The sequence below is a fragment of the Sorghum bicolor genome, chromosome 4 (assembly GCF_000003195.3).
Source record: "Sorghum bicolor cultivar BTx623 chromosome 4, Sorghum_bicolor_NCBIv3, whole genome shotgun sequence".
NCBI classification, from domain to species: Eukaryota; Viridiplantae; Streptophyta; class Magnoliopsida; order Poales; family Poaceae; genus Sorghum; species Sorghum bicolor.
The window spans coordinates 3,793,650-3,811,677 of NC_012873.2; the positions used below are offsets into that span (position 1 = coordinate 3,793,650).

Below are 18,028 nucleotides of genomic sequence, written 5' to 3' on the forward strand. Positions count from 1 at the left end.
CATATACTTTGATGGTTTAGTTCTCACGTAAAAATTTTTCATCCCATCACATTGAATATTTGATCATATGTATGGAGCATTAAATGTAAACAAAAAAAACTAATTATATAGTTTGATTATAAATCGTGAGACTAATCTTATAAGTTTAATTAATTTATAATTAGTCATTATTGCCATAGTAACTAATATATGCTAATGATAAATTAATTAAACTTCATAAATTCGTATAACAGTTTTCAGACGAGTTGTGTAATTTATTTTTTAATTAATCTTATATTTAATATTTTAAATGTATTCCGATATAAAAGTTTTTCACGACGGCTTTAACGCACACAATCAAATCATTCGGCCAATCAAACTTCAACATCCTGAAATGCCGCCCGGGCCCTGTACCCTGGTCCCACCGGCAGTGAGACAAGTTTCGCCCAAGCCCGGCACCAACCCTACCGGCCCACTCCGGGTCCCCTTGCCTCGCCACACGCTCTATAAAGCCGGCCGGCCGGCCGCGGACCACGGCTCCAGCGAACGCGGCCGCGCTTCGCCTCGTCCGACCGAGTGCGTCCCTTCCGTGCTTGCAGCCCTCGCCGTGCTCACCGGCACACCCGCAGCCACCATGTCCGCCACGAAGCTCAACCCGTTCGCGGCGCCGTTCCCATGCCCCTACCCCCTCGCGCCGCCGGCGCCGCCCCCGTTCCCGCTCGCCGACGCCTGCCCGCCGCGGTTCCCATTCGTCACCTACTGCTGCGTCGCCTCCCCGCAGGGCCACCTCGGCCTCGGCTTCTGCTTTCCCGTGCAGCAGTGCTCCTCCCCGCCGGCCCTCCGCAAGGGCGTCCCCGCGGCGCCGCCGCACGGCCTCCCGCCGCACAAGCTCATGGCGGCGTTCTCCGGCCCCTGCAGAGCAGGGAAGCAGCGCCAGGCCCTGCCCCCAGTGCCTATGAAGCCGGTCGCCTCTGCCGCCGCAGCCGACGCCGCGCCTGCCCAGGTGCCGGCGGCGAAGCGCAAGCCGCGGATGGCGCGGCTGCTGAAGGCGGAGAGCTGGAGCCAGGCTAAGGCGCCGCGGCCACGGAAGGCGCGGGGTCCGCGCGCGCGCCTGACCGCGCAGCGTGAGGCGCCGCCGACGTCCCTCTACACGAAGCGGCCGCGGGATTGGGTGAAGCCGGAGCCTTCGGAGCTCGGCGACTGCACCACCATCATGCTTCGCAATATCCCCAACAAGCTCAGGTAACCGTAACTGAACTGCCCCAGCGATCATCACAAGGGCACGGACATGCACACTAGCTGCATTCTTTTCGTAGATTGTTCTTGATGAACCTTGGCACCCATAGATTCAGCGGGTTATCATTATGTGTGCAGGAGCGGCGATATGATCAGTTTGCTCGACGAGCAGTGCGCGCGCGCGAACAGGGCCGCCGGCGTCGTTGTCGCAGCGTACGACGTCTTGTACTTGCCGATGGACTTCAGGTGATGAATCAGATCCATGCTTGTTTTTTGCTGCAATTTTTTGGGGCAAAAAACTACATGAAATAGGCTTGTGTCCCTTTTACTTTTCTTCTTTTGGCACATACAAGAACGCAGATTTCAGTTGTCCTTGTTCTGAGAAAAGCTATAAAGCAAAGAACCCGAACAAGACAGAAAAATTTCATAGTAATGTAGAATGGTTTCTTAACGGATACTGATGTAATATTTGCTGCATAGGCTTGGACATGAATCTGGCCACATTATCTATCTAGTGCAGTGTGTATGTCCTGTCTCATTGCACACGCGAGTAGAAATGGTTTCATAACGGATTCTGATGTTTTGGTGCAAATTTGCATTGTACTAGTTCTCTAGTTTGAAAGCATATAAAAACTGTAGGAAACAGCACTTGTAGGGTCCTTTTGCTTCTTTTGCACATGAATAGGCAGGATTCAGTGTCCTTGTTCTGGAGAAAGCTAAAGAACAAGGAGACAAAACTGCACAAGTGAAGTTGAATGCATGGTCCTTGGCAAAACAAGTTTAATGCTAGCATTTTTATTCTGAAATACCAACTTAAATGGAATTTGCGTTTGGTATAAGGAGCACTATTATCCTGTTTAAATTTTCTTGCTGACAGCCTTGGCCAATGGCCACTAAGGTTAATTTTCCTGCATTTTCTCGCTAACAAGTTTGGCCAGTGCGTGCATTTTTCTTGGTGCAAATTACTCAATACATATTATTTCTTAAATCTTAAGGCCACTCTGATCCTTTATAAAAAAAAGGCCACTAATGAATGCTGCAAGAATAAGGTTAAGGAAACTGAACTTCCACAACACTTTTTGGGTTCTTTTTCCTCTTTTGAACACGCAAAAATGCTGGATTGAGTCCTCCTGGGAAAGATAAAAGACCAAAAAAAAGAACAGCACAGAATGAAACTTGATGCCAGTGCTTTTTTTAGAAGCAACAAAATGGATGGTTTTATATTGTTTCTAGTTGTATAAGTAGACGGTAGTGACCACTTAATTAACTGAACTTTAGAGTGCTTTTCCTTTCTTTTACTTGTTTTGTACATATGCACGTAAATGTTGTCCTCCTTGTTCTGGAGAAAGCTAAAGGATAAAGACAAAACAGCACAAGTGAAATTTGATGCTACCATTCTGCATTCCTGAGCTTCTGGAGAAACAAAGCAGATGAAATTTTGTAGCCAATGGCAGCATGCATGGATCACTATTAACTGATATGCTATTGTCGTAATTCACTTGTCACTTTGTTGTGCACATATAGAATATAACATGTAACTTGATCGATTATGTTTCCGGCATTTTCTTGGCCAACAGCCCTCAAGGCTGTGGGTTTGTCACCTGTATTTAATTTCTTAGATGAAATATGAGCATTTCTTTGTTGTACTAGATAACTAGTATGCCTTAGGGGCAAATTTAACTTTCCCAGCATTTCTCAAGGCCACATGAATGAAAGCTGTAAACATAAGGTTAATGAAAGTTCACTTTCACAGTACTTTCCCCTTTCTTTTTCTTCTTTTGTAGAGTACACACTGCACACAACAGACACAATGACACGAATGCTGGCCTCAACTCTGTCCTGGGAAAAGTTCCCAAAAAAAAAAAACTCTGTCCTCTGAAAAGCTAAAGAGCAAAGAGACAAAACACAACCGAAAATGAAAATTGATGCCAGTGATCTTTTGGAGCAACAAAATGAGTATACAATAAGTAGTGATCACTTGTGATAAACTGATGCAACCGAAAATGAAAATTCATGCCAGTGATCTTTTAGAGCAACAAAATGAGTATATAATAAGTAGTGATCACTTGTGATAAACTGATGCGGCCGTGGTGGTTTTTTTTTTTAATCCGATTACTACTATCCGCGCCCATGTGATATTGTGTGATGGAATTCATGATTTCGTGTTATTAATTAATGTGCAGGAAAGAGGCCAACTTCGGCTACGCGTTCATCAACTTGACGACTACGGCGGCAGCCAAGGAGCTCTACTGCTCCCTGCAAAACTGCTGCTGGAAAGTGCACGGCTCCAAGAAGGTGATCAACATCGACCGGGCCACGCAGCAGGTGTGTGTGTCATGCGTGTGTAAACTTGTACGCAAAAAACGCAATCATGAGCGTGATTTGATGTGCCTGCATGCATGCGATGGTGCCGTGTGATTGGCTAGCTGTGTGACTGACTGATTTGACTGATCGAGATTTGCTGCCATGGATATGGATGCAGGGCAAGGCGATGCTGGTGAGGCATTTGGAGAAGATGAGGCTGGAGCGCGCCAAGGACGAGTTCCTGCCGGTGGAGTTCTCCCCGCCGCGCGACGGCGTCAACGTCCCCGCCGCGCCCAGGCGCATCCGCATGGCTCGCCGGCGGGGCGCCCGCACCGCATCCAAGGCCAAGGCTATCTCTAGCTAGCTAGCTAGCGCCATGGGGGCAGGCTAGGCCTGCTGCTGCTTGTGGTGGCCGTCCGGCAGTGGAGTCAAAACGAGGCATGCATGCATGCATACGGTGGATGCGAGCATGCATGGATGCGGTGGACTGGAGTAGGAGCATGTAGTGTACTAGTACGTTGTTGCTGGTGGGACGGTGATGGATCGAGTCCGAAGTCCGTCAGGTATGCCTTCCCCTTTCTTCCTGTTCCCCGTGCAACGCGGCACCGGCTGACGAGGAGGAGGGGTAGGCTGGGGGACTTTGGACGGTAGGATGTATGATTCGATGCAGCAAGCATGTGTACTGTAGAACCTGTTGAGAGTACTCGTAGTAGTCTGTGTACCGCGTAGGGGGTGTGTAGTAGTGGTTGTGCAGCATGTCTCATGCATGCATGTCATGTGTACTAGTAGCTAGCTACAGTGTTGTGTGCTAGGACGTCTAGGGCAGCAGCAGCTGTCTAGCTAGGAGTAGGAGTAGTAGGCAATGTGTGTCCCAACCATGCATTTTCCTGCTGCTGACTGGTAGTACTCATGCATGGGCAGCATGGCCATCAGCTGTGGTGTTGTTGGTATTCCCCGAAGCAAGAAGAGAATCTCTGAGGAAAAAGAAGCCGGCCGAATCCGTGGTGCCATAATGGCGGTGAGCCGGAGCTTCGTGGTCAAACAGTTGCCACTCCGGTGAAAGCTGTGTCCGGGCTCCCGCTTCTCGCCCCGGCCGCCGAGCCGATCCGATCCCTTTCTCTCTGCTTTGCCTGTGGCAACGAGCCAACGACCGTCTCTCTCTCGCTCCCGGCCTGCAAGTCTGCAAGAGCATGTTTGTCGGCATGTGCCTTGGACCGTTAGGTCTGTCTGCGCCGTCTCCTCCCTCCCCAGGCTCCCTCTGCCTACTAATGATCAACACTTGGTCCGCGAGTCCGATCAATCCGTTTCTCTGCATGCCTTTCCCTTGTGTAGGTACTGCGCGTTAAGGTCTTGTTTAGTTCCGAGAAATTTTTTTTAGCACGGTAGTATTTTCGTTTTTATTTGACAAATATTATGCAATTATAGACTAATTAGGCTCAAAAAATTCATCTCGTGATTTACAGGCAAACTGTGCAATTAGTTTTTGTTTTCGTTTATATCTAATGCTTCATGCATGTGCTCCAAGATTCGATATGACAGAGAATCTTGAAAAGTTTTTAGTTTCTGGGGTAAACTAAACAAGGCCTAAACCTTTCATTCTCAGGCCTGGTTTAGTTGGTGAAAAATTTTGGATTTCGCTACTGTAGCACTTTCGTTTGTTTGTGGCAAATATTACCCAATAATAGACTAACTAGGGTCAAAAGATTCGTCTCGCGATTTTACAGGCAAACTGTGTAATTAGTTTTTATTTTTGTTTATATTTAATGCTTCATGTATGTGCCGCAAGATTCGATGTGACGGGAAATCTTGAAAAATTTTGGAAACTAAACAAGGCCTCAACTAGTAACTCAAACAACTCTGGATTAATTAGTTTAGATGCGTTTCATCATATATACAAGATTAGCTAGAGGCACAGACGCGTGGATGCGCCAACGTACAGTAGTTCGGATCGATCGGCAGGTACAGTACTTTGTTTGTCTGGTTCCTGTTGCATGGCATGGTAGCAAGGAGGGACAGGGTGCAAAGAGGCGGAGGCCACCGCGCGCGCAGCGGCAGCTCTGGTGCACGCTTCCCTTCTCCAGAATTTCCAAGTACGGCGGATCGGATCATACAGGAGTAGAGGACGGACGGGGGTTGGGCCTTGTTTAGTTCACCCTGAAATCCAAAAAGTTTTCAAGATTTCCTGTCATATCGAATCTTACGGCACATGCATGAAGCACTAAATATAGACGAAAACAAAAACTAATCACACAGTTTGACTGTAAATCACGAGACGAATCTTTTGACCCTAGTTAGTCTATGATTGAACAATATTTACCATAAACAAACGAAAGTGCTACAGTTCCGAAAACTTTTCAGTTTTCGGATTGGTGGTCCTGGTCCTGGTGCACCACAGCAGCGGCCGGCCTTGTTTAGTTCAAAAAAAAAGCAAAAAGTTTTCAAAATTTTCCGTCACATCAAATCTTACGGCACATGTATGAAGCATTAAATATAGACGAAAGCAAAAACTAATTACACAGTTTAGCTGTAAATCACGAGACGAATCTTTTGATCCTAGTTAGTCCATAATTAGATAATATTTGTCACAAACAAACAAAAATGGTACAGTATCGAAATACAAAATCTTTTCGGAACTAAACAAGACCCGAGCCGGGACGGGACCCGCCAAGCTGCTCCAGCTGCACCTGCCCACCGCGCGCGCAGCGCAGGTACGGTACGGGCCACGGCGCGGCAGAAGAAAGGCCGCATGCCGTTGCTGTAGCGAACGCCCCCGGCAGGCTGCGTGGTGTGCCCGGGCAGCGTGCTGCCGCTGCGCCGCGTTGGGAATGAAGGAACGGAACGGAACGGGCCGGGGGACGTGGGGCCGTGCGAGTTGACGGGAGGGCGATCTGCCGCTGTCGGGTCGATTCACCACCGCAGAGGACGGTCAGGATTTTCAACCGCGCAATCATGGCCTGATGCATGCATGATGCGTCTGCGACGTTGTGATCAACTACTCCTCCGTACTGTAGACAGTAGTGTCACTGTCAGGGCTGAAGCGATCGTTCGCCAATTTTTTTTTGGATTAGCTGCTTTAGCATTTTATTGAGCTAGTAATATTCAATCATAGACTAATGAAACTCAAAAAATTTGTCTCATAAATTATATATAAATTATGTAATTAGTTATTTTTTAATATATATATTTAATGATCCATACATACATCTAAAGATTCGATGTAATCAAATGAAAAGAAATTTTTTTAGAACTAAATAAGACCTAGCCTTGTTTAGTTTGCGAATTTTTTTTATTTGACTATTCTAGTATTTTGTTTTATTTGATAATTATTTTTAAATTATAAACTAATTTAGGCTTAAAAATTTTGTCTTATAAATTATAGATAAATTGTGTAATTATTTCTTTTATCTATATTTAATACTTTATATATATATATATATATATATATATATATATATATATATATATATATATATATATATATATATATATATAATTTTTGAGAACTAAACAAGGCCTAAAAGAAAGAAAAGAAAAAAAATAAATGGATCAGATGCGACGGATCAGCGATGGTGCTTTGGAAGCTTGTGGCGCTGCCCTGGGCAAAGGTGCAAAGCTTTTCCCTGCGGCCTGCCGCAGCCATGGCAGACGCCCCAGCCCCAGACCCGGCCTCGCGAGGGTCGAGACCAGCGGGCAGAAGGCAGAAGCTCAGGCTCAGCTGCCTGCCCAGCGCAGCCGCAGTACTGGCATTCGCGATTTGGGCCTTGTTTACTTCGACCCAAAAACATAAAATTTTTCAAGATTCTCTGTCAAATCGAATCTTTAAACGTATGCATAAAGTATTAAATATAAACGAAAATAAAAAATAATTGCACAATTTGGTCGAAATTGACGAGACGAATCTTTTGAGCCTAGTTAGTCTATGATTAGACAATAATTATCACAAACAAACGAAAGTGCTACAGTGTCACGAAATTTTTTCCTTAAGGAACTAAACAAGGCCTTGTTTTGCTTCGCCTTTTGTGGGTTGTTTAGTTGCAAAATATTTTGCAAAATTAACACTGTAGCTTTTTTGTTTGTATTTGACAAATATTGTTCAATCATAGACTAACTAGGCTCAAAAGATTCATCTCGTCAATTCCGACCAAACTGTGCAATTAGTTTTTATTTTTGTCTATATTTAATACTTTATATATGTGTCTAAAGATTCGATGTGACGGAGAATCTAAAAAATTTTACAAAATTTTTTTGAGAACTAAACAAGGCCCTGGCCTCAGACTCCCTGTTACGTCTGTCAATGGCGCCTCCAATCGGCTGGAACAGCTGAGATCCGATCGCTGGTCACTGCCGCGGCGCGGCGGCGTACTAGTCGCGAAGCTCCAGCGAGCGAGGCCATGAAGCTGCTGCTCTCCCTGTCTGAAAGCCGCGCGCGCCATGCATCTCTCATCACTTCCCAAATGCCAGTCCGCCCGCATGCTAGCTAAACACATCCAGCCGAGAAATGTACGCTAAGATAAGATCAATTTTAAGCGTGCTGCCAAACTCGACAGCGGTTAAGGCCTTGTTTAGTTCAAAATTTTTTTGAAAATCGACGCTGTAGAACTTTCGTTTGTATTTGACAAATATTGTTTAATCATAGACTAACTAGAATTCAAAATATTCGTCTCGTCAATTCCGACTAAACTGTACAATTAGTTTTTATTTTCGTTTATATTTAATACTCTATGCATGCGTCTAAATATTCAATGTGACGGAAAATCTAAAAAATTTTGTAAATTTTTTTGGTAACTAAACAAAGCCTAAGCCACTACTAAAAGTTTGATCTTCTCCATCGCCCTGTGTCCCACGATCGAACTGGACCTAAGACGGCTAGACCCGGTCGCATTCGACCAATGGAGCTGGATTAAACAACCCGCACTTACTTGTTCGTTTGAGCTTATCAGTCGAATCAGCCACATATTCAGTAGTATTTTTCTCTCACAATAAATCAGTCAACAGTACTTTCTGCCACAGCTTAGGCCTTGTTTAGTTCGCAAAAATTTTCAAGATTCTCCGTCAAATCGAATCTTTGGTCACATGCATGGAGCACTAAATATAAATGAAAATAAAATTTAATTGCACAGTTTACCTGTAATTTGTGAGATGAATCTTTTGAGCCTAGTTACTATTTATTTAGACAATGTTTGTTAAATAAAAACGAAACTGCTACAGTAGTCAAAAAACGAAAATTTTTGCGAACTAAAACAAGGCCTTAGCAGGCAAACGAACAATGGACCGCAGGCCACAGGCCGCCGAGCCTGGTTCCCTAGCCCTGTCTAATCCAGCTCTATTGCAAAAAACTTACTCTCTCAATCCACAAATAAATGTATGTCTCGTTTCTCAAGAAATCATTTTTTTTAAAATTTGACTAGAAATATATTAAATAATATTAATATTTGTATTTGCGAGTAAGTATATTATAAAAGTATATTTCATGCTCAATCTAATGATACGTATTACATATGATAAATATTAATATATTTTTGTATATTTTTTGTCAAACTTAAAAAAATTTAACTTCTCAGGAAACGAAATGTGTATTTATTTATAAACAAAGAGAGTAGTTGAGTTTTTTTAAAACACTGTCGGATAAAAAACAAGGCACTATTCCGGCCCGCTTTAGGCCCATTTTTTTCAGGGTCCGCTCATCCCCTGCTTTTCTTTCTTGAGGCTTATTCCTTCTTCTTTTTAACCTGGGCTCCCTATTCCGGTGAGTTAAAGAAAAGGTGACCGCCGCCGCCATATTCAGCAGGTACTCGATGTTCACGTCTTTGTCGGTCCCTTGTCCGGCGACGAGCCCTCACCAAGTACGCGCATCCCTTCTCGACCCTTATTGTTGTGCGGAACCTGGCACTTCAACCCTAACTTAAGCTAATTTGGATTTTTGTTGGCCTGATCTAACTGTATATGTATTATTACCTTATTGTCTTCGATTTTTGTTGCACAACAAAGGGTGTACATGCACACCCATGTCCTTTACTGCCTCCATGTCCGTGGTAATAAATTCCATGTTTTTGGAATTAAGCAGGTTATGGCTAATAATTTCGATGGATTACTATTAATATTAGTGGCGGAGCCAGAAATTTTATGAGGCTTAGACGAAATGTCATATATTAATATTAACAAGATAAACATAATGCAAGATTATAAAATACATTAAGTGCTAAGCGAGCAATGACTCACTGTCTAAAGTTTAAGCATGCTTAAGTATTTCTAATCCCTTATGAGTTTTGTGATGTAGTAGATATTTAGAATTTTAATCTTAAACAAACAAATAGAGAAGAGAGTGGAGAGCGATTGAGAAAAAGCAAATGAATTAATAAGTCCTTGTCTATCTCCCCTCTTACCTTTTTATAGGAAAGATGTGGGGGAAATTTTTCATAATTTCTCTAATAGATTTTGTATTTTAAAAAGTATTTTTAGAGGAATCATTATCTCACAATGTTTTGTAATTGGGCCTTGGAGACAATAGTATGGTCCTTAACATATAATGCACCTCCAACACAGAACTCAAAGCATCCAAGATACATTGAACTAGATGATTTTCCTACGTATTTTGTTGCTAGAATTTAAAAGATAATGATATCACTCTGGTTCCACTTGATTCTTCGATGGTTGTCTGTCCATTCATCCATTTTCTAGCTTCACGTATGGTATATAAAGGGGTTTCTTTAGAGTCATAAATTTAGGTGGAGTGGTTTGATTATCACTCACCAACCTTGACGCCGTGGGAGGAAGTTTACGATCTTCCGACGCAATTTCCATCCACTGTTGCTTGGGGACAACCAACTTTTTGAGGGAGGGGCAATGTCAAGGCCACAAAGGAGAGGGCAAGAAGGATCAAGAGTATCGCTACACATTTGGCAACAGAGCAAATGACATCGATCAAGGTAGGGTAATATTGACAACTAAGCTGTAATGGTGTGAGTTGGTGGTGAGTTAATGAGTGTTATGGTAAAAATCAGGCTGATATATAACGTTTTGAGGCCATTGTGTCTTGTAACGAAGAACTAAAACTCTAAAACCTGAAAAAATCAATCTTTATTCTTCGTCCCCAATTTTGCTTCTCTTTCTAAATCTTCAATTCTCAAGCTAATTTGTCTGATTCGTTGCGAAACCATGACAAGAGCCTAGGAAGCCCAATGAACATCAGGCGAGGTTTAAAATTAGTCTTATAAGTAAAGAATTTAATTATAAATACGTGAAATCAATAAAGGATAATAGAGTTGGTGTAGATTTACAAAATTACCTTATTCTAGTTATATAGACTAGCAAATATGCTTGTACCGTTGCAACATGAGAAAAACATCAAAGGACCATAGAAAGTGATGACATAATGTTATATATATATATATTTATATTACCTTTTTATAAAATTTAAAGTCCGTAATTTATTTATTAATAATCATGACATCTATGGTATTAGATAATTAATATTTACAATAATATGTAGCTTGGACACATATTTATTTAATAATAAAAATAGAAATTAGTCAAACCTTATCTTACTCTAATATTACCTCTTAATACCTTAGTATTATATGAAAACATGAGAAGTTTCGCTAGCTTTATTTTTTTATTTAGATTAGGATTCCTATGAAATATGATATATTAGTTAAATTTATGTAGATCATGAACACATGAGCTTATGAAGTGTTCATATGACATAACAACATATCGTGCAAAGATAGTGGAAGCATCCTCTAGAAATCAAGCATCACATTAAATAGGCTACCATAAAATTTTCATAATAGCTGGAGCAAGATAACTATAATTTCAATTTTACACTAAAAAGTATAGGCAAGCATCTCTAGCAAAAAAAGTATACTAAAATTTATGATATTTTTTGTTTACTGCATAGATCTACATATATAGAGCTGAACAAAATTTCTTTTGTAAAGGGTCAAATCAAGGGCCTTAGCTTGAAATCTCCTGACTTACCTGAGCACTATTTCATCAGTGCCTGCTTGAGTTGAGGGAAGACATCAAAGACCTTGTCATGGCAATGAAGGCAGTAAGCTTGATGCATTCTATCCAAAGACATGGAGAATTTCTTATCAAAAGAAAAGAAAGAAAAGCAGTTTCAAGCCAAACAACCTTCTGACATACTCTAGCCAGAATAAGGGAATTATGGTAAAGGGAAAAATGAAAGAGCATAAGCCAGTTTTTAGATTTTTCTATGAATTACTACACATTTATTAATTTTCAGTCGGTCAATTTTACACTAAAAAGCATAGACAAGCATCTTCAGTAAAAAAATATACTAAAATATGTGATATTTTTTGTTTACTGCGTAGATCTACGTATGTGGAGCTGAACACAATTTGTTTTGTAGTTTTTATATTTTTCTATTAATTACTACACATTTAAGAATTACTACGTATTTATTAATTTTTAGCCGATTTAAAGAATAAAAGAAAAGTAATTAATAGGACAAATACTTTGCACCTATGCCCCTGTACACATGATATACATGAGATTTTGTATTGAAAATCCTAGAAAAGCTTCGATTCTTTTTTTCTTCTTCCCCTAGCGTCTTTCTTTATTCTCAACTTACAATGTGTAGAGGAGATTTTTTATTAGAAACCCTAGAAAAACTTCTATTCTTTTTTCTTCTTCCACCAACGTATCATGGGCGGATTATGTGGATTCCGTACGGAAGCGGAGGTGGACAGAAAGTTTTGGTAGTTTTGACAGACTGAAATTTTTACAATTATGTATTTGGGATAGATATTGATTATATAGGTGTTAATTTGTCAAAAGATATTAGAAAGAAAAAATAAATAGAAGTTGCTCAAAAAAAGGAAAAGAGAAAAAGAATTGTATGGCCTATTTAGGGCCGATAACCCACGCACCGCCTCGCCGAGATTTCCGCAAAAGAATTGTATCGCCGCAGCGTCGAGATTTTCTGCTCCTTCCCCCACTCCCAAGCTCGGCGGCGGCGGCGGCGGCTCCCCCTCCCGCCTCTCGCCAGTCGCCTCGCGCCCTCGCCTCCGTCCTCCGTGCACCGGCCAGCGACCCTGTGTACGCACCTCCCTCTCCCCTCGCGCCTCTGCTGCCGGGCCTTGGCTCCGCCGGTGATCAGTATGTCTATTGAGGCCTTGTTTAGATACACCCAAAAACCCAAAACTTTACAAGATTCCCCATCACATCGAATCTTGCGGCACATGCATGGAACATTAAATATAGATAAAAAAAGATAACTAATTGCACAGTTTAACTGTAAATCACGAGACGAATCGTTTAAGCCTAGTTGCTCCATGATTGAATAATGTATGTCAAATAAAAACGAAAGTGCTACAGTGTCAAAATCCAAAAAGTTTTTGGATCTAAACAAGGCCTGATTCTCGTGGAAATCTTTTTTTTTTTACAGAAAGCGAGCAATATTGTTGGATGGCAGACAAAAAGAGTTTCTTAAAGTTGAAAAAGAATGGACCGCTGGTGAAAACAAAGAGATCAAGGCTTGAGTTGAGTGACTTACCAATGGTATGTATAATTCTATGAACGTGCTATTCTCCTCCCCCCACAATATGAAAGGGCATATACTCTACTATACAATTTTTAAGGTGACACATTATGGAATATATTTATTTATTTTTGTTCAATGTACAGTAATTATGAAACCACTGTTTTCTCTGCTGTTGCAGGAGATTTTGCACTCTATTGTATCACGATTGCCAATAAGAGAGGCTGTCAGAACAAGTATATTGTCAAAACATTGGAAGCGTGTCTGGTGTTGTCGCGCAAAATTGAAGTTTACTTTCAGATCATTGGTTTATAAAAAAAGATCAGGGATTCCTCGCTTTTCCATAAGTGAACAAGTTTTCATTCAGATGGTCGATGCAATCCTAAAGCAACACTCTGGCATAGGGGTTGAGAAAATGAAAGTCCTGTTTTCACCATTGAACAATGATCATGCAGAGCACATTGACAGATGGGTGCAGTTTGCTGTTGCATCAAAGACAAAGCAGCTTACTTTTGATTTCGAAGCTCAAATTCCTAAGAAGGAATCATATAGCTTTCCTTTCCAAATTTTTAATGCTGCTAATGGTTCCCACTTGCAATCTTTGAAACTTGGTTCTGTTTCTCTGCAGTACCCTTCCAACATCAAGTTTTTGCTAAACCTTAAAAAACTTGAGCTAGTAGATGTGAATATTGATAACGACAATCTTGAACTTATGTTGTCTGCTTGCAATGTTTTGGAGTTCTTTGGAATATCTGGTTGTAAAATTCTCACAAGCCTACATATACCTCGTCATTCAAAACACCTCAAGGGTTTGAAAGTCAGCCTCTGCCCCTTGCTACAAGTGATAGAATTAAATTCTGGCCTGATAACACTTGAATATGAAGGCTCGTTGATCCCATTAGGACCTCCTAGCACTTTGAGAAATATATGCATCAAGTCATTGGATATTCACTCTTCTATAGCATATATCTTCACTGAATTGGCCAGTACTTTGCCTTGTCTTGAGAAGCTGACTCTAAAGTGCCCAGAGCTTAAGGTTTGAGCTGCACATGGTTAGTTTTATTTCCGATGTTTATGTAGATCCTTAAGTATAATGGGTGGTAATATTTTTTCAATTAACTTTCTGTGTGTTATAGAGAACTACTTTACCGAATAAGACTTTGAAGTTTCTCTACCTAAGGCATCTACGATTGGAGTTAATTTTTGTTTCCCGGAGAAAAAGCGCTGATGTTCTAGACCTTGCCAAATTCCTGGATGCTGCTCCTTTGATGGAGGAACTGGAAGTTCATGTAAGTTATAATATTTTCGATATTTAAGAATAGCTGGGTACTTCCTTAATTATTTATTATGCTGCCCCTGTCAACTTTTTTCATTGGAATTATGGGGAGTTCTCCACAGCATGATATATTTTTTTATATTTTATAAAAGAAAAGAAGTTATGTATACAAAATGTTGTGAGGGCATGGTAAGAGAAAGAAACTACATCATGTAAAGTTAATCAACTAATTACTTAATAGAGTTATCATCTAAGGTTTCACCCTCAGGATTGACAGAACAAATTCTGATTTGATGTGTTTGCTGCTGCATAACATTTGTTTTGTACACATCAGCACTATGAAAACAACTGTGTGGTGCTTCTCTCATGTTAATCTCTTTTACAGATGTGGATGGACTACAAACTTGAACGGTATCGCAAGCATCATGGCGAGCTAAGGAATCTACCTTTGCACCCTCATTCCCATTTGAAGATGGTCTATATAACGGGGTTTTATGGTCAGAAAGATCAGCTCGAGTTGGCACTCCATGTTCTCAGAGTTTCTACTGCACTCGAGGCTATGAAGATAGATCCAAGGCCGGTGGTAGGTTGTATAACTCAGGACTTGGGTATGGAAGATGGACTCTGTTTCATAGATGGCTACAAGATTGCTCGGAAATACCTTCACAAAGCTGACGGTCGTGGTGTTGTTGATGTCGTAAAAGTCAGTAGGGACGTTAAAAATATTTGGCCATGTAATGACATTCACCCATATTGGCTTTCTGCGGTGTCTGAAGATTAAGGCTTTATGTTGATCAAGTTGCACTGATATGATCTCGTTTGGATGCCCCCCTTTTTTTCTCCTTTTGCATGAATGGCAATGTCGAGCTCATCACCAACTTAAAATAATATGTTTATTCTCGTTATTTGATCTACTTTCAACTATAGAATGACAAGGTGTGCAGTGTCCTCAACTGTATCATCATGTTACCTGCAAAACATAGTTTAGAGATGATGTTTATGAAGTGATGATGCCAGCTTATGCATCCGTTATTGTTCTACAAATCATTTGTCTTTGTTAAGAGGAAGGCATATTATATGTGTGGTTCAGTCGTTCAGAGCACTAAAATCACCTAATGCGGAGACAGGCGACGACGGGCTTGAACATAAGCTAAGCCAGGAGCGGTTGTGGACAATGGACAAATTCTATTATTGAACATATGTGGATGCAACCTAGCTAATGGATTGTCAACTGAACCAAAATCAAACACGTATTCACCAACACCAAGAGTCGAAGTCAAACAGAAACTTAATTCACAAGCACTACTTGGTACTTGCACATGTCAAGAACATCAAATGACTAGAACTGCATTGCAGCGCCGGCGGCCACACCCCCCGGTATCCATCAAAATTCTACTGGATCAATACAACCGACCGCAATACGTCGGACTAAATCAGATGAGATCATTGCATTCATAGTTTCATACAAGCGATCCAGACAGAAGACATGGTTCATTGGTCTTACTACATCATACCAATCCGTTCATACCATTCAACCAGACAACCATCCAAAGAAAAAGACATGAATCGTGCTCTACAATTAACCAACCAATCAACGCATACCATCTCATCCATAGTTGTCTCAGCCATCACTGAAACAGTGCCCAATACGGAGTACTAGCAAAACCGCACTCCCTGATGAAACAATGCCTAAACTACCACTACTAGCAAAAACTGCACTCTCCCAACCAATCAACACATACCATCTCCCAACCAATCAACGTTGTAGTTAAAAACTTTTTTATTTGAATTTGTTTAGGGCTTCAGAATTTGATTTGAAACTTTTTTGCCGAGTTCTTTGCCGAGTGTTTTTTTCAGCACTCGGCAAAGAGCTTCTTTGCCAAGTGCTCGAAAAAACACTCGACAAAGCATTTAACACTCGGCATGGAGGTGGATTCCGGTGGTGCTTCATGCATAGGGGTGTTGATGTCGACACAGATCTAGTGGGTCACCGGGCTGATGTAGTTGAACAGTTTATCGATACGCCGCATGGATGAGACCCCACAGATGATGAGAGCAGGGTCCAGATCCATGGCGTCCTAACGAACGGGAACCCCGCACGTCGATCGATCAGTTTGTTGGTAGGGTTTGCGCCACAAGGAATGAGAACTAGGTTGTGGTAGGGTTGGTGGTATAGGAGTGGAGTGCAGGCGAAGCGGAGAGGAAAAAGCTGAGGTAGAGCTATGTTAAAATGAAGAGAAGAATGAGTTACTGTAATGGCGAACAGACACCCAAGGCGAGCCCGCTGCTGGTTTTTACAATATTTTGGGAGAAGGGAAGGTTCTAGTTGTGGGCCGCCAGAAGAGGGTGGATTTCGCCCGTTTGTGGGCGATAGGTCCCGCATGTGTGACCAACTTGTTTAGTTTTAATTTTTTTGCAAAGTGTAGGTCATAGCACTTTCGTTTGTATTTAAGTAATATTATCTAATCATAGATTAACTAGGCTCAAATGATTCGTCTCGCAAATTACAGGCAAACTATATAGTTAGTTATTATTTTTATTTATATTTAATACTCCATGCATATGTCCTAAGATTCAATGTTCTGCAAAACTTTTTAGGAACTAAACAAGACCACGCATGTTTATGGTTTTTTGAGTGGTGCTGATTCGCCATATTTAATCCTCCTCCTATCCTAGTAAACTAGGGGATTCCCCGCTGCCGTGAGTATAAAGGAAGAATATAAATACAGTCTCATTAGAATTTATTGAGTTATCTACATATAGTTTGATTATTAGTAGTTAGTTTTTGAAAAGAAAGAGAGGAAGTCACGTGAGAGAATAATGGTAGTTGTACATAGTCATATATAGGTAACTACATTCACTACTAAAAGAACATTTGTGAGTGAGCATTTTATTGTATGTGAGGAATGAATGATGACATAGCGCAAGGAGGTGTAAGATAATTAGCTTGGTGTAGATTGGCTTTATAGGATGAGCCTTTTACATAAGTGCCATTATGAAAGTTTCAAATTCTACACAAGCCACTAAAAAGTTCGACCGCACCTATATGCCATCGTGTTAAAGTTTTTTTCTCCTCAAACCATTCGGTCTAGCTTTTGTCGGTTTCCACTGTTAAGTAGGTCTGACTTGTAGACTCGGCTGTGTTAGGATGTCCAAAATATCTCTCTCTTCTCTCTCCATTGGTTTCCGCTGCCCAGTGACCTGCGTCTTCTTTTCTGAACCCGTGTTTCCTTGGTATCCCTCTCGACACAGGCAGAGTAAGGCCAGCGATGGAGATGGAGGCGGAGCTGGCGTCGGGATGGTGGTGGACGTGGAACGCCGCGGCGGTGGTGGCCGTGGCGGGGGCGTGCCTGCTGCTCCTCCTCATGCACGTGGCGGCGCGGGTGGCGGACGCGCTCTGGTGCCGCCCGCGCCGGCTGGAGGCGCACTTTGCTTTCTCCTGGGCTGCGTCACGGTGGCGGACACGCTGGAGGCACACTTTCGCGCGGCAGGGCATGCGCGGGCTGCCGTACCGCTTTCTCCTGGGCTGCGCGTCCGCCAAAAGAAAAACCAAAAAAAAAAATGTCTGTCACTAAGTAGAGTTGGCCCGTATTTGGCCCAGTGCAAGTGGGGCGATGATACTAGGCCCCCAAAATTTTAGGGGCCTCTCCGATTAGGCTTCAAGAGGATAATATGTCTGTATGGGCATTTTTTTCATGTTGTAGCCTGCCGGTCTAATAGTTTTATGTGAT

At 41.8% G+C, this 18,028-nt stretch overlaps 1 protein-coding gene across 1 annotated transcript; it reads left to right on the forward strand.

Annotated features, from left to right (window-relative positions):
* Positions 374-3,883, forward strand: LOC8076083 (protein MEI2-like 7). Its single transcript, XM_021458969.1, has 4 exons — positions 374-1,221; positions 1,354-1,461; positions 3,393-3,540; positions 3,698-3,883. The coding sequence occupies exons 1-4, from the start codon at positions 374-376 to the stop codon at positions 3,881-3,883; spliced, it is 1,290 nt and encodes a 429-aa protein (XP_021314644.1).